The 26,990-nt window shown below is 32.8% G+C and overlaps 1 protein-coding gene across 6 annotated transcripts in view; it reads right to left on the bottom strand.

The window, feature by feature from the left end:
* Window positions 1-26,990, bottom strand: part of PlexA (plexin A) — a 519,944-nt gene that overhangs the window by 225,531 nt on the left and 267,423 nt on the right. For all 6 annotated transcript variants that reach the window (XM_072546050.1, XM_072546049.1, XM_072546053.1 and 3 more), the window contains one exon: window positions 20,616-21,784. In XM_072546050.1, coding sequence (XP_072402151.1) covers window positions 20,616-21,746 — 1,131 coding nt within the window. In that variant the 5' untranslated portion in view covers window positions 21,747-21,784. The remainder of the gene's footprint in view (window positions 1-20,615; window positions 21,785-26,990) is intronic.

Below are 26,990 nucleotides of genomic sequence, written 5' to 3' on the forward strand. Positions count from 1 at the left end.
CTCTCCACTGACAAACAAAAGATGCGTGGACAGCGAATTTCATCAACTCAAGAAGCCTTTTAAAACCACGACAGAGGCTTAGAACGCTAGAACAGAAATAGCTGCTTGGCCTACAAATCTTTTCAGTTTCTGCATTAACTATTCCAGTAAACATGTTAGAAAGAAAAAGTAAGTATACAGGAGCAAATGTTACGAACCTTAGAAATTAGGAAAAGGGAAATTTTGATAAGGAAACAATAGAAAAAAGAGAAATAAGCGAAGAGGAATTAATTTTTGAAAATGTAATCTGTTATAGTATGGACCCTGGAGAAGGCCGAGAAAAAAATAGATAGAGCTTTTAATTGACTTAGGCAAAAAGTTGATGGTATTTTATTAGCTAAATCATTATATGATGATTTATTGATTATATTCCCACAAAAAAGTTTTCTTATTTATAACAAAATAGAAAAAACCTATTTATTTGTTACTTGTCACCTTCCTGTCAATAGTATGTTTTTCTTTTCTTAATATCTTCACAGATATTTCTCCTGTTATATAATTTTCGTACATAATATAGGAAAAAGCTGGAGCTAAATATTACGAGAAATATATATGACCAACTAATCAACAATTTTAAATACAAATTGTACGCGATTCCGGAACTCACAATAGCGGTTTCTTAATTAAGTTACCACAAAAAGATAGACAGCCAGACGCTCTGTTGCGGTTGCTAGTTCTCATCATACGACATATATACACTGCTGATTCATTCTACTATTCAGTATTAAAATTCACTGCAACCTTTGTATAAACTGTATAAATAAAGTCTATCAAAAAGCGTTCTACATTTAGCATATTATTATTTATTATATAAATTGCGTATACAGAGTATGCGCAGAGTTCTGGTCTCCCAGGAATGTGTAAATATTGCAAAAATATAGTTTGCATTTCTGAATATGTTTTGATAAAAATAGTTCGAAAACTATTTAGGGCTATAAAAACAATAATTTTAATTGGTTTATGTGGAACAGAATTGAATTGTAAACTTTATTTAAAGGTATTACATACTAAAATTCAGAAATATTGATGTTTTTGTCTATTTTTCCCTAGTTGTATGGGGTAATTGCGTTATATCAGAGTCATGCAGCTGATTTGTAAAATGCGATTATCTCGAAAAGTGTTGAGTTTTGAAGTTATTAACATGTATATATTTTTTTAAATAATGTACCTTTAATATAACGCTGACTTAAAGAGCAAAAAAGTATGCATCAAATTATAATTTCTCGCATTCAGAAGTCCCCAGTTATAAATTTTTATACATAAATGTCCACAAACATGAAAGTTGTAGAAAAAATAAAATTTCAAATTTCAACTTAACCATGTATTTGTCTTGACGAAACGAAAAGTATTTTATTGGGGGTGTTTTGAATGGACATACTGGTAGAGAAAGAGAGAGAATAGAAAGAGTTTGTGGAGGTTTGGGGATGGAAATAAGAGATTATGAAGGAAATAGTGTGATTCACATTGCAGTGGCATGGGATTTGGCTGTCATTAATACGTTCTTTGAGAAGACTGAATACCAGTCTGTTACCTACAGTAGCAGTGAAGACCGCCGGTGATAGTGAATACGGAGATAAAGGTGAGGTGGAAAAGACAGCAAGTAGAACAGTGGTGGAAGTTCAAGGATAAGGATTTAGCAATAGCCTTTAAGAGTAAAGTGCTGAAAGAGCTTGAGGAAAACGATACGGTAAATGACTGGTTGGAAACCAACAGTAAAGTTGTGGTGTGAGTGAGAGAGGAAGTGCTAGGAAAAAATCTGGCAAAGGGCAGCCTAGAGACAAAAAAACTTGTTGATGGAACGATGAAGTGCAACATAAGGTTATAGAGAAGAAAGATGCTAGAAAGAGGTATGACAGTTCTAAAAGAGAGGAAGAATATATACAAGGTAGCAAAAAGGGAAACAAAGCATGCTTTCGCTACTTCTAAGGAAAGATCGTCTGCACTGAAGATTAAGAATGCGGATGGAAGAGTTTAAGAACCGATGTTGAAATAAAGCAAAGACGGTATGAACACCAGAGGAGAGACAGGGGATGCGGAGAAAACAATAATTTCTTTCTCTTTCATTTGACTTTATATATTTTTTTATGTTAAACAATTTTGAATATAAGATGAAATTGGACAGTTTTTTAAGTTCGTTCTTATAATGAAACAGTGTAAATTGTAATAAAAAATAATAAAACTTCTGTAGAAATCCAACTATTGTGTCATATAAGACAGCTGTCACAAAATAAAGGCCGATTTGTAAGTAGAGTAAAATGTTTTTAAAAATATAATGGAAGAAGCTAATCTTTGATGTCTTTTTATACAGAAATCTACACCAAAAAGTCTCTGAGCCTAATGGCAAGATAAATTGAAAGTGCGCTGAAATCTTTCTCTCCGAACGTGAATTGCACTGTGATTTTTGAGTTCAGAGCAGGGGCGAATCGGTAAAAACAGACACACGAAAAGATAAATGTTACAAAGGAGATAAAGAACAAAATGAATGTGATCGAAATATAATCAGTGTGCAAAGCGTAAGCTAGTCGTGTAGGAGTCTTTGAAATGTTATTGGATCTTTCTACAGTGTTTTAAAATGAAGTAACTAAAGAGTATTTAAACTGTTAGGATTTATAGATCAAATAATAAAATAGTTTCAAAATTTTTACATACTCTAAATAAATAAAATATTAGAATACTGGATTATACAATCTCAACCTGATTTTTATTTTATTTTCTACGACAAAATTCCTATTACTATAGCAATGAAAATATTTTGTTACATGGAGTATTTAAATTTAAAAACCTCGGCTGGATTTGTCGATCTCTCAAAAGAGTACGACGAAGTGTGAAAGGAGGGTATAATTTACAAATTTCCCAGTGCGCACGAATATGACTATGCAGAGAACCAAACCAATGCCCACATTATTAAAGTCTGTCTTATAATCTCTTACAAATCTTCGTCTTTAAGTGCCGTCTCCCAATCGGAGGTTGGATATCATTATCACTATATTTACTATATGTACCGTTGTTCTGAAGGTTCTATATTATATAAACCAGTTTCTTAAGGGCAACCCCTCGAGTCCCTTTAACGACAATGTTAACATTATGTCACACATGTCTGTAACCAAAGTACTTACAGTCCTAATTTTTTTTATTTGAAACTAGATATATTGTTTAGTTGTGCGTAGATTTTTGTACAGTTAGTGTGAAAAAACATTTATTTTCAAAATGTTTAAAATACTTTTACCAACAAACCCAAAAAAGTGTAGATTTTATTTTTTATTTTACTTGTTTTTGTACATTTTTCAATAAAACTTTACCAGGAACTTATATTATCTATCTACAACTACTGTAAAAATTTGGACCTTCTATCATCTAAGGATCCAGAGATATTTGACATCAAAAGTTAAAAATCTAGTATTCGGTAAATCGCAAAAACATAAAACACTCTAATAGGCTATAAAGAAATATACCGGTACACTTATACTTAGTGTTCTCCAGCACCATATGACGGCTTGTCTGGATCTTCCATTTCCTCATAAAAGTCTTCCAACTTCCTCTTGCTTAGGGTTCTCTTCTGTCTTTTTTTTTTTCATTTCAGTCGCTCTCATATGCTCTCGCAGTCCAAACGTTTCATGGTTTCTAAGATGTTGGAACCAACTTTAAATCCTAAATGTTCTAAAAGCTTGAATTTACTATAACATATTTTAACATAACTTCTAAAGGCAAGTGGAATTGTTTTGTGTGATCGTACTGTTTATTTTCCAATATGGCCTTGTTGAATTTGCACCATGTCACTTCATCGTTGGGACACAACTGATGCATGGGATCTTTATTGTCGACAAAACATGAAAATAAGTGGCCCACACAGCTTTCTTCATTTCTTATTCTGTTACTTACGAAGGTTTTCCATTTATATGGCTGTGAATTAATCCAATGAAGGACAACAGTCGAATCTGACCATGCGTGAATTCGACTAAACGCGATAGTAAGAGTTTGCAGTAAATAAGACATTAATTTACTAAGAATTACTGCTGCATTGAGCTCAAGAAGAGGAATAGTTTGTACTCTGGTAGGAGGCACTTTTGTTCGGGCTAAAAGAAAATAAGTTTTGATAACTCCTGTATCATAACAAACACGAAGGTATGCAACAGTAGAAGATCCACGTAAAAAGGCGTCGCAAAACCCATGAAGCTCACAGCAAATAGTCCCATTTATAGGAATATGCCGAGGTATATACTTCATCTAATTTACTTACCATTGCACGTCGTCCGCGTCATAGCTCGTGAGGTCACATGATACCAATACGAAATATTTAGGCGGTAGGTGTGTTAGGTTAACTTACAGAAATACACAATAATATGTTTCATTTAATTTGTATAAATGCATTATAAAGCGTTTTTATGAAGAACATTTGTTCGGAACACACTGTAACTGTAATCGAAAGAAGGTGATATTTTGGGATAAACTGGTAACACTTATTTGACAGTTCCGGTGTTGACACGGTGTTGAAAAAAAGTGTTGTTTTTGTTTAAGTATTCCATTTTACATCTTTATACGACGCATAAAAGCGGCTCAAATTGTTTTTAACAATATTATTTTTTAACTCTTGTTTTGTTTCTATTTATTTACATTAAATATTAATTTGTTTTGTTGTATAATCCACTTTTGCAATAATTATGTGACCTATTTGATTTAAAACGGATTCAGGATTTTTTTATACTTTGGCAACTATGTCAACTTCGATCTCTCTCAATGAAAATGACGTGTAACGGTAAGTAAATTAGATGGACTGTAGAAGACTTAGACAGTAAAGGCAATTCAATTTTAAATGGTTCCCACCTTGAAGTAATTTCCAAAGGTGGAGTTACGTCCCAATCTAAATCAAGTAGCCAAAGAAGCTGAACAATAGTCTTCGCTATCAAAGTAATAGGATTAAGAACACCATAATCGAATATGCGGGCTATTTGACTTAATGAGATTTCGTTTTGTACAGGAAGCTTGGAGAGGTAGAATTTCGTAAAAGGAATCACCGGTTGATGGATTCCATCCAAGTCGTAATACCTTCAACGAAGATTGATCTAAATCAAATGAAAGAGAGTATTGCAGAATATGATCTAAAGGAATATTATCTAGAGAGAATAATTGAGGAGCATTACTTGCTCATTTTCGTAACTCAAATCTACCACGCTTCAATAAAGATATTAATTATTTTATAGCGAGAACAATATTTTGTAAAGAATCCTTTCCTATCACCACAACATCTACGTAAGTATTATTCAGGAAGCCACAGGTAAGTCCAGTTCCTCGAGTGCTAGCTGCTGTAGAGTACGAATTGCAAGATATGGTGAGCTAGACACATCGAAAGTAACCCGAGTGAGTTCGTATTCAGCAATGGACGCTTGTTTCGAAAAACGCCAAAGTATTCTTTGAAATCTTTGTTGCTCAGGAGCGATAAGAATCTGTGTTAACATAAATTAATATCTACAGTGAAGACATATTTATGAAAACTGAATTAAAGTAATAATTTTCCAAGATCATTTTGTGATTTTGGACCTGTATGGATCAAAGGAGCAATGAAGTAGTACTGGACTCCTTGTAGATACAATGATGTGGTAGATAATAAGCATTATGTATTGCCGTATTTGGCTGAATAGGATTTAGATAATATGCACATTCTTTACTAATGCATTTAGCTTGAGACGCATTGTCTAAAAAGGCTTTAACTTCCAAGGCTTTACCAAAATGATCAAGAACGTAGATTGTAACTGTAGTGTATTGTGATGTGTGGACGAACGGAACAAAATATATGATTTATTTTTTTACACATTATGTTATACAACGGTTATACCAAGATAATTACGCCCCACTTTGTAAACATTTCGTGTTTTTTTTCCTGTTTTTAATGTTCTATATTCAGGTTTACATTCAAATTGACAACGATACAGAACAAAATGCTAACATTATTTATTATTTTTATTGGGAATTAGCACAATTTCAGTTTCACAGACATTTCCATTTTGTTAGGCAACAAAAGAAAATAATTTGTTTAATTTCTATTTTGAATACGATTTCCGAAGTGGAAATCGAAACGTCAATATAGACGTATTTTATACTGAAATTGTGGTTAATTCCCAATAAATATAGTAAATAATATTAAAACCACAAAGAAAATAGTTCGAGGACAAAATGCTAATATGTAAAACAAATCAAAAGCTTTCGATTTCGCTTTAAGTAAAAGTTTTATCGCAAGCATATTTGTTTATGTGATTGCGTCCATTTAATTATTTTTTAATATTCACTATTATGATAAAATATCTGAGTTCCATACTTGAAGTAACATAATTGTGATAGAATATAAACACCCCCATACTTCACAGGACTTAATAAATATCCACTTCCCTTTTGAACGAGGGATACGATGACAGGGTTTATATTGTTATTTAACGTAAATTGCTCGCTTTTGGATAGTATCCAAAAATTGGGGGTTGTGGAAATTTCTGCATCCCTCATATCAATGCAACAGCGAGACTAGAGAATTTCAACAAGGTAAAAAGTTAACAATTCGATGCTGATAGATTTTAGAGATTTGGAGGCTATCCACACTATCTCTTTGAACTACCTCTCATAAAATATTCTTACATGAGAAACAATGAGCCTAGAAAGTAACGTTCTCGCTTCCTATATCGATACCTGTATCTTGTATCAATATTATGTACGCTTATTGGACTGGATGAATTTTGTCTTATATTTTTTGTAGTCCTGATTAAAACGATTGAATTACTACAAAGTGAAATTATTTAAACAATATAAATATAACCAAAATAATAATAAAAAATAATAAATAATAAAAAAAAATAAATAATAAAAAAAACATAAATAAAATAAAAAAAAAAATTAATAAAAAACACACAAACACACACACAAAGAGGGCCTAAACCTCCGAGGTGTTGAACCGAGTTTATGTATTATCGCTATGATAACAAAAATTAATATTGTAATTTATTAGTACATATTTAGTATTAGCATTTAGTATTATTTGTCTAATTTCTAACAAAATCAAAAAAACGTTCACTAAAATATATATACGTACCTATATAAAGCTGTATATTATGTATACATGTGAATTACATTTGTAAATCATTATTATCAAATAGTTTTAATATTCAAAACATAATATAATGCGATATCTTATAAGAGTAATTTCAGTTCGGCTAATGGATTAAGTCCACAGTCAAAAGAAACCGACTGACTGCACATACATAATAGACTATTGATTATGTACTTTAGAAAGGAACTATAATGTTAAAAGCGGTTTTATTGTTTCATATGGTCAATGGACCCCCAAATATGACAAAACCGCGGAGTGCAGGTCTTTAGAATTAATAAGGTCTCTTGTTATAATTATCTCCACGTTCTTTTTGATTAGCTCTATTTGGTGTTGAAGTTGTTCCGTGAAATTTTCTTTTTGTACTCTCGGGGAATCGTCTGTTGGTGCATTTACTCCGACTATCACTGTTTCTTTACCGCATATGTCTATATGCATTTTAATTATCCTCTCATGGATTGGCTCCCATGTTCTAACCCTGTTCTTCCACTTATATTTGATTGGTACTCCCACTGCTGCCTTTGCTCTACATTCCTTATTAACTCCGCTCTAGCAGTGGATATACTGATCAAAACAACCCCATCGAGTGGAAAAACGAAGCGAAATACCTCGGAGTAATTATGGACAAAGGCTTAACGTTCACCAAACACGTAGACGCCACGATACAAAAAGCCAACATGGCCAAAGCGTCAATAAGAGGCCTAGAGGAAGAAAAAACAAACTAAGAATGAAAACGAACATAAGATTGATAAATAGTATATTCGTACTCTTCCTATATTAACATATGCACCTCTTGCATGCGGACACATATGCAATACATCAAAAAACAAAATACAAGCGGCACACAACAGCAGCCTAAAAGAATCAGCCAACGTACAGAGATACGTTGCAGAAAGATTCCTCTTTAGAGAATTGCAGCAAACCCCGAGTAACTGAGATAATGAAAGACAACGCAAGGACAAAGTTCGCAGAGATAGAGAACCACCCAACTTACATAATGCGAGAGATAATGAGGTACGACGCTTTCCATAGATCGAAGCACAAAAGACCGAAACAACAAATAGTAGAATTAAACCAAACATATTACTGGAGAGATAATCATAAAACCACCAGAGAGAAATCATACAAAAAATAACAAAACAGCACACAAAGAAGACAGTTCGTAGCTCGAAAAACTCGTGGACAATGGCAACGTACAGGAACGGAACTAACATTATATTATTATATTATACATAATATATAGTATAAACATTTACTAATTTCACACAGCTTGGACTTGGGCTATAGTAAGACTGAATTGGAAGTGCAGGAAGCAGCAACATTTGTACCCCTTCCCTTTGTATGTATTTAACAACTGCACCAGCATATAACAGTAATTTCATTTGTAAGAATTCCATGAGAGAAACGATTGATTTGTACGCCATTTTGCAATGAACAATTTGATCAACAACGTATCAAAAACAACAATTACAATCACAAAAATTTTATTTTAAAAGTTAAGGTCAAATACTTTTTGATCACTATGTATATAAAAGGTTGCGTTGTCGACATAAAGATGTAAGTTATACATATTACCTCGCTCCAACCCTTGTACAATAAAAATCAATATTAAATGTTTCTTTTTAATGGATCACATTTTCCAATAATTGTCAATAATAATTCTCACACAACCTTCCATCCGATAGCTAGTGATATTTTACGATTTTATTTATCAACGTGGAAATTCCATTCTGTCATTTATTAAACGATTGAAGAGTAAATGCATGTTTTTAAATTGCCTATAGTACGGACATTGCGCCCAATAGAATGATAGAATTTCCGGCATTTTCCCTGTCAATCCATTTCAATGATTATAAATGGCATTTGATTTTGCTTTAAATGCCGCACACACCATATGTAATTCAAAATTTATAAGCTTGTTTTGTACAGTGTGTACTCTTTAAATTAATCCAATTGACTGAGTCTTTTTGGCACAACTCTGTTGAAGATAATAGTGTGATAATAATACCGATATTTTTCCAATTTGAAATAAGACAAAAAAAAATCTGATCAGAAAAATAATCAGATGAGCTTTACAATAAGGGGTTGGAAAATAGAAGATAATTTAAATTAAATGCCAGTAACAGCAGCTTCAAGTCACTGAAATTAATTATTTAATAAGCAAACGAAGTCGAACCAAAAGTTATACACTCAACACAGAACAATTATCGTTCACGTCATATTTCAATTGTGACAATATTTCGAATCTTGCAGTACGAGATTATTCGGGGTTAATCAGGTTTTATTAGCAAGATGCACTACATTTTCATAATATACGTTAAGCTAAGTGATTTATTGTAAAGCAAAGTAGGACGTATTGAAATGGCTGGTTAATTAATTAGAATAATAAATATTTGAATAAAATATGTGTAGTTGTAAATATCAAAAACCACTTGGCATAACTCATAAATGTTATCTGTACAAAGACATCACTTACAATTTGTTGAAATGTGTTAGTTGGCAGGGTATAAAATAGAGTCTAATGCCATTGGTGGGTAGAAAAACGGCGTCGGCGCGCGTCGCAACGCCAAACGACGCAAAGGGGGAATTCTTCTGCGCTAAGCTGTAGATGTGCACACCACAATGTTGCGTCTCCATCTGCCTGATTCTGTGTGTGTATGGATATAAACCCATACCTAAAGATCCTCCGCGATGGTCTCTCGAATCACCTTCGGACGTGATACCAAATTGCGTATACAATTCTGCAGAAATTTGATATTGAAGCGAAGCTTCTATACTGGAGTTGTATTACTTTTTTCTCTACAGTAAAACGCTGAGGTGAGCGTCACGGAACTAGCGCCACAAGATGGCGTCGTCACTGGTAGCGTCATAAAATAGCGGTTCTTTACATAGATTCACTACTCTCGAACAATTCGTTTCTACTCATCATATAATTGCTCTAAGTAGGTTTAAATGCATGAAAAATAACCGATAAAATATAGACATTAAATAAGAAGTAAAAAATTAAAAGAATATCTGTCACTAAAAGACTCTATTCGAAACGATTGTCAAAATTTAAATGTCATAAATTTCACCCGATTAATAACAACATTGAATCATATGTTTAAAATTTTATATTTCTCGTTTTAAAATAATTTCATATAAATATAATTATTATTTTTAAACGTATTATTTAGTTTATATAATAATTAAATTAACCATCAAATGATATTTATTTAAGTATACAGTGCTAGTCAAAAGTCCGTTTCCCCTTCGTATTTTTTGAACGGTTATTATTATAATAGTGAAATTTGGAGGGAGGTAATAAACAGACGTAGGCTTCTCAACTAGTCATAACAGGTGACGGAATAGTGACAGATGACGTTACAGCGCCACTGTGACATAATTTTTAATGGGACCTAATGGCAAGTGATACCTCGTTTGAAAGGTATTGAAAATACCTATTCAGTCATAATAATTTTGTTTGAGTTTAAGCCCATTTTGATGAATAAATTAAATAAATACTAAAATTGTAGCTTCTCATTTAATTAATATATATCTCACAACCAGTTCTCTTTGTAAGTGTTCAAAATGTGCTCCATCTACTTCCTGACAGTAATGCATCCTATTTCTAAACTCTTGCCGTACTCGTTCAAATGTGTCGGGGGAAATCGCCCTACATTCTTCAACAATTCGTTGTTTCAAAATGTCAATATTGTCGGGTGCTGTAGCGTACACTTTAGATTTCAAGTATCCCCACAGAAAAAAATCTAATGATGTGAGGTCCGAGGAACGAGCTGGCCATTCTATCGTACCTCGTCATCCCATCCATCTACCACGATATTCCTCATCGAGGTAACGTCTTACTGCGTCATAATGGTATGCAGGAGCACCATCTTGTTGAAACGTTATTTCCAAGTTGCCGAATTCATCTGGATTATCGTCCAGAATTTCAAGTATTAACGGTTCAATTGATTTTTTTGTAACATCTCCAGATGCACTTCACCGGTTAAGTTAGTATTGAGAAAAACAGGCCCAACTATGTGGTTTTCCAAAATACCTGCCCAAACATTTATTTTTTTTTTTGGAAATTGAGTATATCTTTCACGAAAGACGTGAGGATTTGTGGCACTCTAATACCTCACATTGTGTGTGTTAACATTTAAATTGAGAGAAAAAGTAATTTCGTCACTAAAACAAATTGTTTGTATGTAATCGGGCTGTTGGTTAATTTTATTGGACATTTTTTCACAAAATTCTAGTCTTCGGTCGGGGTCATCATCTGAAAGTTGGTGCACAATTTTTAATTTGTATGGATGAAATTTGCTTTCAGCCAATACTCGGTGTTTTGACTGATTCCATAGATAGATGCAACTTGGGCTGTAGAAGAAGTAGGGTTCACTACCATTTCTGAAATTATGTCAATTTTTTTATCACCAATTGTTGGTCGACCAGATCGTTTGACATCTTAAACAATACCTGTTTGTTTAAACTTCCGAAAAAGCTTCCTCAAATAATCTCTCGATGTAGGGCGATCGGGGTCTTCTTCTTCTTCACGTGCCATCTCCGCGACGGAGGTTGGCAATCATCATGGCTATTCTGATTTTAGATGCTGCTGCTCTAAATAGTTCAATTGATGTGCATCCGTACCATTCCCTCAAGTTACGCAACCATGAGATTCTTCTTCTTCCTACACTTCTTTTGCCCTGGATTTTCCCTTGTATAATCAATTGAAGTAGGTTGTATCTCTCATTACGCATAACATGCCCCAGGTATTGCAGCTTTCGTGTCTTGATGGTTTCCAATACTTCCATTCTCGGGGTACCTCTCATTAAAAAGACGTTCCGCCGCATGGAAATTATTTCCACATTCATCAATTATTAACAAAGCTGCGACTTTGTCGGCTACAGTAAGTACCATTCTGCCTTTGTAAAATTTAAACGTCTCGTTAAACAATAATTAAACAAAATATTAACTCAGAACAACTAACTAAAAACAACTATAATAGGCTAAACTTGAATTGACTAAACTAAGCAGAAACAGAAACTAAATATTCAGGTATAAACGCATTTGCAAACTAAAAATAACTAGAGAATTGACTAAACTAAGCAGAAACAGAAACTGAATATTGAGCTATAAACGCTTTTGCAAACTAAAAACAACTAGAGAATTGACAAACGTCAACTTTTTTCACAAATAACCAAAGGCGGACATTAGAAGTTTTATTAATTAAATGTCAAACTAGACTTTTAGTCTTTATTTAATTCATTCGTCAAAATCATGTTAAATCCAAACAAAATTAGTATGATTGGATAGGTATATTAAAATAATTATAGTTTCGCATGTAATTAATAAATATTCTAACGTTCGCCTCTGGTTAATTGTCAAAAAAGTTGACGTTGACGTAAAAACAATTAGAGAATTGAAAATCGTCAACTTTTTGACAAGTAACCAGAGACGGAGGTTTTAATATTTTTTAATTAAATGCGAAACTGCAATTTTAGTATTTATTTAATTTATTCATCAAAATGAGCTTAAACTCAAATAAAATTAGTATGGTTGAATAGGTATTTTCAATACCTTTCAAATGAGGTATTACTTGCCATAAGGTCTTATTTAAAATTATTTGTCACAGTGGCGCTGTAACGTCATCTGTCACTATTACGTCACTTTTTTTTAACGGACTTTTGAGTAGCACTGTATTTTATAATTAATTTAATATTTAGCCTGAATTTGACAGGTATGTCAGAAGTAAACAACATATGCTTTGTTAATACGTTAACAGGTGGCGTTAGGAGTAAACAATAATTTACTGAATCTGTTTAAAATATAAAAAATAAATAAACAATAAAATTACTTTATTTAGTTTTAAAAACACAGAAAATATAGTATGAAGCTTCGCAACGGTCTACAGTACCGCTTACTGCTTTTTTAAGGCTTTTGTGCACTCAAAAGAAAAAAAAAAGAGCAGTCGTAGGAAGTTTTGAAAAATAGTCCATTTACTAATTATCTATAACAATTTTCATATATATAAAAAAAACCTTTCAGGTGGCAGCATGGAAAGGTCTATGAGGCCAAACGACCCCTTGAAATATAACAATTGCATGAGTAATTCATTAATTTTGATCGAATCCTTCCTTCACCTGCGTGTTTTCAACTTGTTTGCTATAAATAACCATACAGCAGCCACAAAACGTATTTCCTTTATTCCACATGTTAGCCGTGAACATATTGCACCATGATACTGTGTAATACATTGACAATAATAATGATCGTCAGGTGACACTGTAGCAGATCCATATTTTTGTGTTTGCGGTCACCTTTTAATTCGTGATCGCAATCGCGGTGACGAATTTTTAATGCGAAACAAACATGTGTCATTAACTTTTACACATAAATGATAATGAAAATCGACTGAGTGATCTGTAGCGATGAATTAAATTTGAACAACCTATTGCGAATTGTTCGATACAATGTACCGCTTCCCATTTTAAGTGAACGGTGCTAAGTCACGCAGTCTGACACGACTGGAAACATACTAAGAATGGGAAAGTATTTTAGTATTGGAAATACAACGAAATTACTTGAATGTTTAACAACGACACAGTTTTACTACCAAACATTTATGTAAAAATCGTTACAACTATAAAACGTAGTAGCGAACACTACATTGTAGCTTAAAAAGTAGAAACGTGGAGGGGATCGAAAACATCGATAAATCTACCTGAAGATATAATACATTAAAAAATGCTGCGAGAATGTACTCTATTTTTGATTAAATATAAAAATAAAATAAAAAACACAAACAGAACGATTATTAAGATGAGGAAAACCTCCAAATCCTTATCGTCGTCATTCAACCTGACTGAACACATTGGCATCTATTATTTAAAAGCTCACTATTATTTAAGCTCACTTTCATTTAGTTTTTTTTTATTATTAACATCTAAGATTTTTTACAATTGTTTGTCTTTACAATATCAGAGAGATGTAATAATAGTATAGGAGCCAGGAGGTGGTTAATACCCTCGATACATTGACGTTATTTGGTGCGCAGAATCGATTTTTCGAAGGTACCAGGATGAAAACGCGTCAGATAATTTGTTAGTAATAATTTAATTGTTTAAATGATTGTATCTCCTAAACTGTTATGGATATTTAATTTTAGCAAAATAAAAATTGTTCCTTTTAAAAAAATTAACAAAATGCGGCTTGGTAAACTTAAATCCTATTGTTGAAACCTGAGTTATAAAAAAATTCGTGAAAAGCAATTGCAGAATAGGGATTGGATGGAGCCGTTTTAAGTATGACTCAGCCTTTATAAGTGCGGTTAACTTCCAAACCCCCCCTCATTTTAAAGGTAATTGTTTCTGCTTTAAATAAAACATTAAAAATTTCCACAAAAAGTTGCGAACTAATATTTTTATGAGAGATATAAACAAAATTAAGCTATAAACCTTGAGAATCTGGCTAATGGAAGTTTGCTGAGGCGGACGGTCAGCTTGCGGTGAATGCGAGAGCGCGTAAACCGCTCACGTAAATCAATTTTTAATATCTCGCCAAAAAATTAACAAAGAAACATTTACCAAAGCTTAAAATGTTCGTTTTTAATTGCTTTATAACTTCCATTAACCTTTTAACGCGCGCATACATAAATTTTATGACGTATGTGTCAATAAGTGTCAATATGTTTATTCCTAAAAACCTCCTAGAGAACATAAAACAGCTGGGTCTAAATGAACATCACTCACTATAAGGACATGCAGAAAGCTGTACTCCTCGCGACGTCCAGATATGTACGAACATTTTTGGGAGATACTCCAACATACCAAGTCACCTAGGGCCCGATAACACGGAAAAAGTCCCACCAGACCTCAATTCTTTTGATACCGTAGGTATCTGGAATGAGTGAATTTTCCCCTTAGAGGGAGTGTGAGCCGTATGGCTAAATCTGGTTGATATTAAATTTTGTTTTTTTCAGATAAACCACGAAAATGTCTAAACATCCTTTGTCAACAGAGGAGATTGCTTATTTAGCTGAGTATTTACGGGATGAAAATGAAAACGAATCAGATCACGCTGTGTCTAGTGATAGTGATTTATCTGAAGAGTATATAGAAGAAGAAGATGTAGACAGTTGTTCTGAAGAGGGATTATCCGATGAAGAATCCGTAACAGCTTCACTTTCTGACTATTATGTAGCAAAAGATAAACCTAGCAAATGGTACAAAATGAGAACGGCAACTTCATTTAAGACAAAAAAAATTAACATTGTAAAAGACCAGCCAGGTGTCACTCATAGAGCCCGAAATATCAATAATGAGGAAGAAGCCGTTTTGAAAATAATAGACACTAACATAATCGACAATATTATAATGCTGCACTAATAGATATATTGCGGAAATAAGATTACGTCAAGTATATTATAGAGAACGAGACTGCAAGGATATAAACAGAAACAAGTTTGTGCAAATAAATGAGTAAAAAAAACAGTTTTTTTTAATTTTTCAATGCTTTCGGCTCAGAAATTAAAAAATCTGCCATGGCCATTTAAAAGAACGAAAAAAAAATACATAAAAAATTACTATTTAAAAGTTAGCCAAAAATTATTAACTTAACCTAAGAAATTATTAAAAAATTTCAATGATTTTTCCTGAGCTCAATTTTCAATATAAACATTTGAAAAAAATCAGGCTATTTTGTATTCAAAAGATACATCTTCATGAATTTTTTCAGATTTTTTAAAGCAAAATTGCGCCCAGAAAAAAATAAAGTCGAAAAAAGCTTCTTTTTTAGATTTAAGAGGTTCTATGGGCTCTGGGAAGCTAAAAATTTGTATGAAGTTATATTTTTAAATGCTTTATTGAAAGCACAAGTCGCGGTGCTGATCGGTGCGGGGGCACTTTTGATCCTCTTATCCCGCTATAGCCTTTGGGCAAGTGACGGAGCAGAAATTGAGATAACAAGGGCTGTTATGAGTTACAAACGATTTTTGTTTGTAACAACTTGCTTGAGATTTGATGATCGCACAACCAGATTTGAGCGCCGTAAAATTGAAAAATTGGCAGCAATCCTTGACTTTTTCAAGGCGTATTTTCACAAATACGGCATCAAAATGTATGATTTATGTGACGCAAAGACATGTTATACTTTAAATTTAGAAATATATTAAGCAAACAGCCCGATTGTCCGTATGTTACATCGAACTCACCAAATGACATTGTAAAGAGACTTGTTTCGTCGATAGAAAATAGCAATCGAAATCTTACCACCGAAAACTGGCTAATTATTTACTGCAAAAAACAATCACTTAACACGTTAAGCCCCAAAGCATAAACGCGCACCTTTCGTCTCGGACCAAAGGATTTTTTTTTACTTCTGACATCAAAGTTATATTAGTTTTTGTGTGTGCATAATAATTTGACGTTCTGACAATTAAAACAAGGAAAAAACAGTGTGGTCATTTTTGGTACACACGGTCTGGGGATAAAATTTTTTGTTCTTGGTTTTACTCCAGACCATGAGCACCAGGTTGTCCCACACAGTTTGTAATGCATGAACAAAATATATTGCAACAAATATACATATTATGATATTCTATTACATTAACTTCTTAACAGTACTTGCATGGGTGTCAAAAAAACACTTAATGCACATAAAAGTAGTTGAGGGGCAGCCTGGACAATATGTATGTACTTTTTTAGCATATTTCATTGTGGATTGTTCTTGGTGTGGTTCGGGAGCACCCCTAGTGTGTAGCAATCACAAAACTATTTTTTCTCGGAAAGAAGTAATAGATATTGTTTTACCCGTAACATATTTGTAAAGCACATGCGCATTGACAACTGCCGTATTAGTCAAAAGTTCGATAGCGACTTAAACAGAGGACTTAGAGAGAGGACATAAACTAAAAATGGCACACAACACAATGGCTGGGCGCTGTTAAAGGCTTCCACTACTGTAGGCACTGTCAAGATCGGTTCTGATCGGTTTCTATTTTAAATTTCTATATTAGCACCTTTAAATCATCTTTTGACTGGTCTCTTGGGGGTTTACTATTTAAATTTGATATGACTTTTTAAAACTTACGTATGTCGGTTAATTATACAGATTCTTATTGCTAAAGGCCTATATTTTATTTCAATTTAACATAAAAATCCCTTAAAAACATCCATTACAAAATGTTTTTACTTCTTTGATATTCGATATGTTATTTCATTTTAAGATTAAAAATATTTGTTGCTTGTGAGGCTTTCTATAATTTATCGTGATCATTATACACTTTCCTGAAACGATCTTGCTACTCAACTACAGTCATCTCTAAATTGAAGTACAACAGCGATTTTGGAGGTGCCAACTGAAGACTGGAATAACTATTTTACCAATTGGTTTGAAGGGCAAAAAAAGCAATAAAGTACTTTAAGTCTATATATTTTTTGTCTTTATGGCGATATCCGTTATGATTTAATTATGTTTATTTTTGATTTGTTGACTATTTTTTAGTATTCTCCTGACAAACTCCGTATGATGAGGTATTGTTTTCGTTGACAGCCTTTTCTGACATTTTAACATTTCGTTTACATAGTTACTTTTAACTTTTCTGGCTTGCTTTTTTATTGATGTATTTTTTTCAATGTATTATATATAAACTTTATTTACCCATTACTTTTTCTACCTTACTTTATTTTGTTCCATTATTCCCCTAATTCGTGTTTCTTGAGTTGAATTCCCTCGCTTACTTTTTTTCCTATTCTTTTCAAATGTACTCTTCAAAACCATTTACACTCCATATTTTATGATTTCCCCTCTTTACTCTCCTCTTATTATTTTTTTGGGTGAGTTTTTTGTATATCGTATCTGGAGCTGTTAGTCATACAAGTGAATTACACAAACTAAACTGAATAAAAATATACATATATATATATATATATATATATATATATATATATATATATATATATATATATATATATATATATACTTATACATACATATATATATATACTTATAGTGATGGTATAAAAATAACAAACATTTAATACGGAATAGAACTTCGGAGCAAACATTTACAGAAAGGAGATCACGCAAGTCCATAGCATAAACCATAAACTAAAAGAAAAAGAACATAATTTATGTACTCCAGAACTAAATAACTTCAACTAATCGTAACAAGCTGGCGTTGTAAGTGTTTTCTAATGACCTGTAACATTATCCAATAGAACATACAATATTATAATGAGTATTAAATAAATAAGCTTCAGATGTTTATTTATTGCTATCTATAATCGATTTAAAGATATTGATATTGTAGCCTTCCATTAATCATTATAGACTACAAGCCCATGGGACATTTTTAAGGGGTCATTTGACCCAGCATGAATCACATATAAATCAATACTACATGTAATAACTTTAGAAACTATGGCGTCAATTTTTATCGGAACACTCCACTGATTCCACTGATAAGGTAAACTTACCACTCAAGAGGAGGGCATTTTGGTCAAAAATATTTTTACTGCATTTATAACTTACGTGGCTAATACAAAAATAATGACCTGCAACCTAATGCCGAACAAAAAATATAGTGCAGAAATAGTGATACCAATAGCAGGGAAAATCTTAGATTTTCGGAAAATTTTGACCCCATTTTAGGCAATTTGATACAGTGCGGCATTTTTTTCAGTGCCGTACATATCGGCCGGTACAGGGGTGTAAAATCTAGGGCGCATGCCTCTATTTTTAAGTAGTACAAGTGAGGTGATTCGAGTCAATATGAAACTCACTGATTTAAATTTAGTTGCATAAAATAATGCCGTACATTTTTCATTCAAAACATTTTTGGACATGCCGTACATTTTTTACAATACATGTGCTTATGTGAGTACACATCACACATTTCACATGTACTGTGAAAAATGTACATGCCGTACATCTTTTATAATGTGCTTATGAGAGTGTACTCTGATAAGTCGGATATTATGATCAAAAGAGTCTGTACATTTTGTTAATATTGACATCAATTATCAACAAAACCAAAAGCAATATTATAGAGGGTTTTTCAAAGAATAATTTTTACTATAAATAATTTCATCAATTTTTCTGTTTTAAAGTCTTCCGAAGTTGAAAGGGTTCTTGATTACTCGTAAGAATACGATAAAAACGAACCATTAGACTTAGTTTTCTACTATATAGTTTTTTATTCATACCATTTTAATTTAATTTATAATTTTCTTAACATTATTCCTGTTATTATTAATTTATTATCGACCCTTTCCGCCACCACAAAATTAATTATTATTAAGTATCTAAGATAAATTTCTTGGCAATGAAAAGAACAAAACAAACTTAGACTTTCTCAAAACCTCTCTTCAATTTAGGCACTTGGCAACATGAAAAATTATAATTTTCATGAGTTTTCCCGCCTCGAAAGTGCGTATTTTCGCATTTTTGAGATTTTAAATTGTTTATAACTTAAAAACTATTAACTTTAAAAAAGAATAACAACATACTTGTTTAGAATGATCCTAAGAAGACCTGAAGATCCTGAAGAAACCTAAGAAAATGTTTCTCAGAACAAAAACCGGTGATTTTTGTAATTTGTTTAAAAAAATTATTTAAAAAGTTTCTGCCCAAAAATTTTGCCAGACACCCGTCAGATTTGTTGAAAGATCATATTTTTGAACAGGAATCCGTAAAGAAACCGAATCAGAAACATTTTTCCTAGGGAAGCAGCCTCGCAACCTGGACGATAATACTTTTAAAGCCATTTAAAACCATTTTTTTTGTACGGCCTTTTGTTTTTGTTGATAATTAATGTCAATATTAAAAAAATAGGTATATTAATGTCGTACAGAATTTTTTGATCGTAACATCCCACTTACCCGAGGGAAATTAATTTTCCTCTCGTAAGCACATGGGCAAAATGTACGGCATGTCCAAAATGTTTTTGTACGAGAAATGTACGGCATTATTTTATGCAACTAAATTTAAATCAGTGACTTTCATACTGGCTCAAATCACCCCCCTTGTACTACTAAAAATAGAGGGGTGCTCCCTAGATTTCTCACCCCTATACCAGCTGATATGTACGACACTGCAAAAAAGTATTCTAAATAACGATCCGAAACTATATGTATAAATGCCGTACTGTATCAAATTGCTGAAAATGGGATCAAAATTTTCCGAAAATCAAAGATTGTCGCTGTTTCTGGTACCAATATTTTTGTACAGTATTAGGTAGTAGGTCATTATTTTTGTACTACCTATCTAAATTAAAACTGCCGTACAAATATGTTTGACCAAAATGCCCCCCTCTTGAGTGGTAAGTTTACCTTACCAGTGTAATCACCTCTAATAATAAAAATTGACGACATAGTTTCTAAAGCTGTTATTACATATATTGTAGAACTGATTTATTTGTGATTGTTTAGTCTATTACCCTCATTTTATTGATGTGTTAAAATTATTCTAACAAAGCAATGAACTCTAGTTATTATTATGACAAACTTACCGTGGGAACACACTGATGACTAGGAGAGATAAAATCCAGTCCTCGTTGACCTTTTCCACTGAAGCAGTGCTTAATATTCTGCATGAATTTACGCCGAATGGACTTGAGAGAATAAACGCATAGCGCAGAGAGTTCAGACGGTTTGTTTGCAATCACCGGCTCACTTTCACTAAACACGGCGAACAGAACATCGTCTTGCGCAGTGATACCTAAATCTGAGGCCAGATCTGATCCTGCTCTCCCTACATATGCAGCTTGGACGAGATTGTACTTTCTCCCTCCTTGAGCTTCGCTGATGCAGTCCATAGGAATCTCCGTGTAAGAGTAATAGTTTTCGTCGTCGTGGCACACCCTTACCAACTTGCTGATGTATTGACTGGAAGTTGTGTGCTTCATTTGCGTTGTCAGGAAATAACTAAAGCCTTCCGAAGCAAACCCGTAAACGTACGTAATTGGATAACGTTCCCTAGCTAATGAATTAACGAACATCCTAGTGCCCGTCGTTACGGCCGTTTGAGCTATTGAAAACATTTTGTCTTTGTCTAACGATCTACTGCTGACCGCAGGCACTTCGGACCGATACGGAGAGCCTAGAGTGAAAGTCACACCGACGTACATTACTTGAGAGACCGGAGGATTAGGAGGCCCGGGAGCAATAAACGCGACGGTCGAGGCAGTCGCGTTGTTTGCTACTACAGCTTCCCTCACTTCTACGCTCTTTTCTGATTTTTCGGATATGTTTTGTAGGGGCCTAACGGAACAAATCCCCTGGAAGAGACTTCCACATGATATCAACCTGGAAGTGGTATAATCAATAACCAGAGCCTTGTTAACATTATCTGTAAGTTTCTTATTAATAGCATTGTTGCATTCTAGTACTGAGCAATCATCAGAGTCTAACTTTGGACCCGTTACCTCCGTTATCACTGAATCCAAGTCGGGAGAAAGCTGGTAAAGACGGTTGACAGCTCCTATGTAAACGCGGCCCGTATTTTTATCTATAACAAGGTGATTGAAGGCTTGAACTTTTGGATCTGAAAAGGTTTTTACTATTTCCTTCGGAGCGGCTGCCGTCTTTGCTATAGCCATCACCGTGGCTAGGAATACGAAGAAAGGATAGGACCGCTTCATGGCGGCACCAAGCTAATGTCCACTTTCACGTCATGGCCCTGAAATAAAAACATCTGTATTAGTTCAAAATTGTCATTTAAAAATGATAATGAAAGTTTATCATTACCATCAAACATTACACACAACCAAACTTATATGGAATCATCTAATATTTCTTATTATTTCAAGCAAATTAAAAAAACAATATAAGAAGTCAAACAATATGTATTTTAAAGCAATTTAATCATCAATACATAAAAATTTACAAAGTTTGGATTTTTGCTTGACTGTAAGTTAATATGAAAAGAAAAATCATGGATGCCTAAATTTTAAAGCGTAATGCTGTCTAATGATGTATCAAACACAGTCTGTTCCCTGTTTAAATGCGTTTTCAAGGAGAAGAACTAAGAGAAACATACTTAAAACGATATAGCTATAATATTAGTAGGCTGGGCCACCAAACCAATTCGTTTGGTAGGTACAATACTGGTACACTTTTACAAGGTAAAAAAAGTATGCACTATTCAGTTAATGTGAACTCAACTTCTCGCAGTTTATTATCAGATTCTTTATTGTATAATTTGGTTATATTCTAGCATTCTAGCACCACCTAGGAAATAAACCTGAACTACCAACTGGCATTTCAATCATACTTTGTTTGTGAAACGATACGTATAATTTATAATACTAATAATATTAATTACATATTAATATAATTAACAATATTGGTTATTTTAACATAAGCCTTAATAAGAAAATTAATTTAAAGCTTTATGTTAGTTTAGATTTAAACTCATAGCGCCACCTAGGAAGGAAATACCCGAATGAACTACCAACTGATATTTCAACCTATAGAGTCAATCATATTTTGTTCTTGAGCGGATACGCCTAATTAATATTACTAATAATATTAATTATATATATTAATACATATTAATTACATACATAATAATACGATTATTTTTGCGCCAAAAATATTGGTTACTGTAATTTTAATGTAAGATTTATTTCGCAAAATAATTTAAAGCATTATGTTTATATTTATTTGGTTTAGATGCAAGAATTTACATACGATGGTTTTTGTACATACTTAGATCGATTTCATAAGACGAGTTCACGCAATAGTTCAGCGATTCTCCCGAAAGTGACTAAATAAAATTAAATAAAACTAAATAAAATTAAACAAAATTAAATAAAATTAAATAATTTTTCGATTTTTTAAAACCATTATAATAAAATATATTGATAATCAAAATGAAGTAATTAAACATAAATACAAGATAATGAAAATGTAAATGATGAATAAATTCTATTTAATATTTAACAAATTTTGAAAATTAATATGAGTTGTCACGGATGAGTACATCAATGATTTGGAGTATTTTTTATTTTCCATGTTTGTTTTATTGTTGCATAATATGATCTGCATTTTACACATGCTGCATCCAAAGTACAACGAACTTGCTCTTATGAGTGGGTTTACTTCGAATTAAGAAATGATTGGGGAATGATATGAGGAATTTATTCCCGTTGACTAGAAAAATTAGAGGGATTCGGAAAAAATTTTGAGGGAGTCAGAAAAAAGTAAGTGGAATGACTTTCGATGGCAGTTGATTGCATCCACCATCGCATGGCGACGGGCAAAATCACTAGTTTATATATACAGCAAGGTCTCTTTTATGTGATAAGTTGTGCGGTTTGTATTTTATCCAAAAACTATTATTAACTATTCAAATCCAAATGTCAGTAAAATGATCATAGAACTTTTTTTATTATTTATAGAAGCTGAATCTGACAGTTCCTTACAGTACCAAGATAAAGTTCGGACGAATATGTGCCTTCAGAGTTGGAGTCTGCAAGTGATACTGAAATAGATTCCCAATATGTAAGTCCAGAATAGCTTAAAGACAAGCCAAAATCAAAGAAACGCATACGCTGCGAGAATAACTGGAAGAAAAACAAACATAAGTTTTTACAGGCGAGTGGAAAAGAGTACACAAGCACTAAAGGTAAGATTGTTTCGGCCATAATACATACTCCAGTAAAGTCATGCTGCAAACTAAATTGCCATAAGTTGTTGAAAACCGAAAGTCAAGAGCAGATCAATAAAAAGTTTTATGGTCTTGCCAGTACCGACTTACAAAGTGCATTTATTTTTTCGCAAGTAAAAGTAGTAGGAGTTATACGTCATTATTCAAATAATAAAGTTTTGAGAAAATCCAAGAATTTCAAACGACATTACTATTTACCTAACAATGAAGGAAACGACATCAAAATATGCAAAATATTATTTAAGCAAGTACTGAACGTCGGCGATGGTAAACTTGATCGAACATTGAAGAAAAAACAGAATCTAATTCCACCAACAGACCAACGTGGAAGACATCCGCCTGCTAATAAAAGCCCACCCGAAACTGTTAAAACAGTTTCTGATTTCATTGAAAAAATACCATCATATATTTCTCACTATGCACGACACAAAACAAAAAATAAATATTTATCTCCTGATTTAAACATTCGTATTCTTTTTAATGAATACAAGAAATCAACAAAGGATCCTGTTTCCGAGTTCATATTTCGAAACATTTTCAATACAAAGTTTGATTTACACTTTTATGCTCCGATTGTTGATTCTTGTAGAAAATGCGATTTATTAGAAAGACAAATACAAACCAACGAAAACAACTCATTACTGTTTTTGCCTTTGATTTGATGAAGACACTGCCCACTTCAGTGTTATCGACAGGAATAACGTATTATAAAAGGCAATTGTGGACGTATTGTCTGGCGTCCACAATCTACAGTCTGGAGCAGTTAATATCTATGTATGGAATGAATCCGTTGCGTCTATAGGAGCTCAGGAAGTCGACTCCTGTCTTATCCATTATATTAAAAATTATGTTAGAAGCAAGAAAGTAATCATGTATTCCAATGGCTGCGGTGGTCAAAATAGAAATTTTAAATTGGATTTAGTGTGTACTCATATGGTGCAATTGGATGACTTTCTAGTTGAAGAAATAAAGCATAACTTTTTAGGTAGTTGACATTCCTTTATGTCATTCCTTTATGACTTGAGAAAAATAAAAAATATCACCCCAACATTTTTCATCCTAAAGATTGGATCAATGTAATTTCCACGGCGAGAAGAAGAAATCCTTTTCATGTAATAGAAATGGGGTCCGAAAATTTCTTTTTTAACATCTAATTTGCAAAAAAAAATACTACACATAGGAAAGTCTCGGCGGATGTAACGAAAGTCGAGTGGTTAAAAATTCACAGCATTAGTTTAAAAAAAGATGATCCTTGTATTATTTATTTTAAATATGGTGTAAGTGATCTTCATCAACTTCAAAAATTTAATATTGAAAAAAGGAATATACCAAAGGATCGTTTGAAGGATAAATTACCAATTTTATATCCTGATGGAAATGTTATAACTCCAGCCAAAAAAAAGACCTGTTGCAATTGACCGAGTTTATTCCACGATATATCATGACTTTTATAAAGATCTCAAATGCTCCGATACTGTTCAGGACGAAATTTCACTGCGAGGAGATGATTTGGACTAAATTTATATACTTTTGTATTTTTACGTAAGTAACAATAAAGCTATTCTATAGTTATGTCCATTTTAATAGGACTATTCTACATGTATGGAAGATTTTCTAAATACCAAAGCGGATCAACCCACATTATTTTTGTAAATTACAAAAAAAACACATTTTCTTGGACAATCCGTTACAAAATACCCACTACTGTTGCCAGTGCTTCATACTAAAAAAATTTAACACTTTTATGTAAGCCACAAAAAATTCTTTAAAATACCAGTTTTTGTTATTCTAAGTTTTCTCCATTTAATGTTTCAACAGGATGGTCCGCTCTGCTTCTCATCGCCTCAATTCCTGTAAGTGGTTATTTAATCCAGGAGAAAATTCTTTAGTTTTATGAGTCAAAGGATGGCTAACCGGGTTTATAAGAATAAATGCACTTCATAATATCAAGATTACAAGAGATATTGCAACAGCAGATGAAGCAGCAGCAAACATATTTCCACAGAAGCTAGCGAAAATTATTGAAAAAACTGGGTGGACATAAAGCAAGTAAAGATCGAATAACTTGATTACTTTGTAGCAATGTATCACGAGATCGGATGTTGAAACCGCTCTTAATAAATAAATCTCTTAGACCACGTGCTTTAAAAGGCAAAGATTTAAAACAACTGCCAGTGCATTGGATGGCTAACAAGTAAGCCTGGCCGACAACATCTTTTTTTACAGAATGGTTCAATAATTGCTTCGTGCAGAAGTAGAAGCCTATGTGAAGGAAAAATCTCTCGATTTTAGAGTTTTATTAATTATTGGCAATGCAGCAAGTCATCCACACTTAGAATATCCAAACTTTCAAATAGTATTTCTTCCGCCCAATACAACAAGCCTTATCCAGCCATTAGATCAAGGCATAATTGCAACGCTTAAAAAATATTACATAAAGGCAACTTACAAATCCATCGTGAGTAAACTAGAAAATGAGCCCTTAACAGTAAAAGACGTGTGGAAGCAATTTTCTATTTTTGATTGTTTGATTCATGTTGCAATTACTGTCGCTCCAATAAGACCAAGAACTTTAAATGACTGTTGGAAATAGGTTTGGCCAGCATGTGTGACAAGAAATGCAATTATTCAAACATCGACACTATCAGATGAAATAATTAATTTGGCACATGAAATTGGCGGAGATGGTTTTAATACCTTCGGCCACGATGATTTGCTTGTGGATGATGCGTTAAGTGACCATGATATAATTGATCAAACTTTAATTAAATTTAGATGGCGTCGTGAGTCTAGATGATAATGATGAGGAAGAAAAACCAACCCCCTTCACTGCCAAAATAATTCGAGAAGGTCTTCAACTTTGCAGTAAATTAAAAAATCATTTTCAAACTTGAGCTACAGAACTGCATATCAGGATATCGTGAGATACATAAAAAATTACTAGTATCATCATAGCAAAGTTTAATTACTGATTACTAGACTTCGGCAAATATGCATATTACATATTTTGCATATTGTGCATATTTTATGCAAATATTTCATATTTTGGCATATTTGTATAAAAGTTTGCATAAAGTGCATAAAAGTTCAGATTTTTATACTGTATTTGAAAATTTTTAAACATACCAATTTATTTCAATTCTTGTATAAAATTTTGTAGTCATTTTAATCAAGAAATGATCTAAGTACGTAATCTCTACAGGTACAAAACATT

Source organism: Diabrotica undecimpunctata, chromosome 10 (assembly GCF_040954645.1).
Source record: "Diabrotica undecimpunctata isolate CICGRU chromosome 10, icDiaUnde3, whole genome shotgun sequence".
Classification (NCBI taxonomy): Eukaryota; Metazoa; Arthropoda; class Insecta; order Coleoptera; family Chrysomelidae; genus Diabrotica; species Diabrotica undecimpunctata.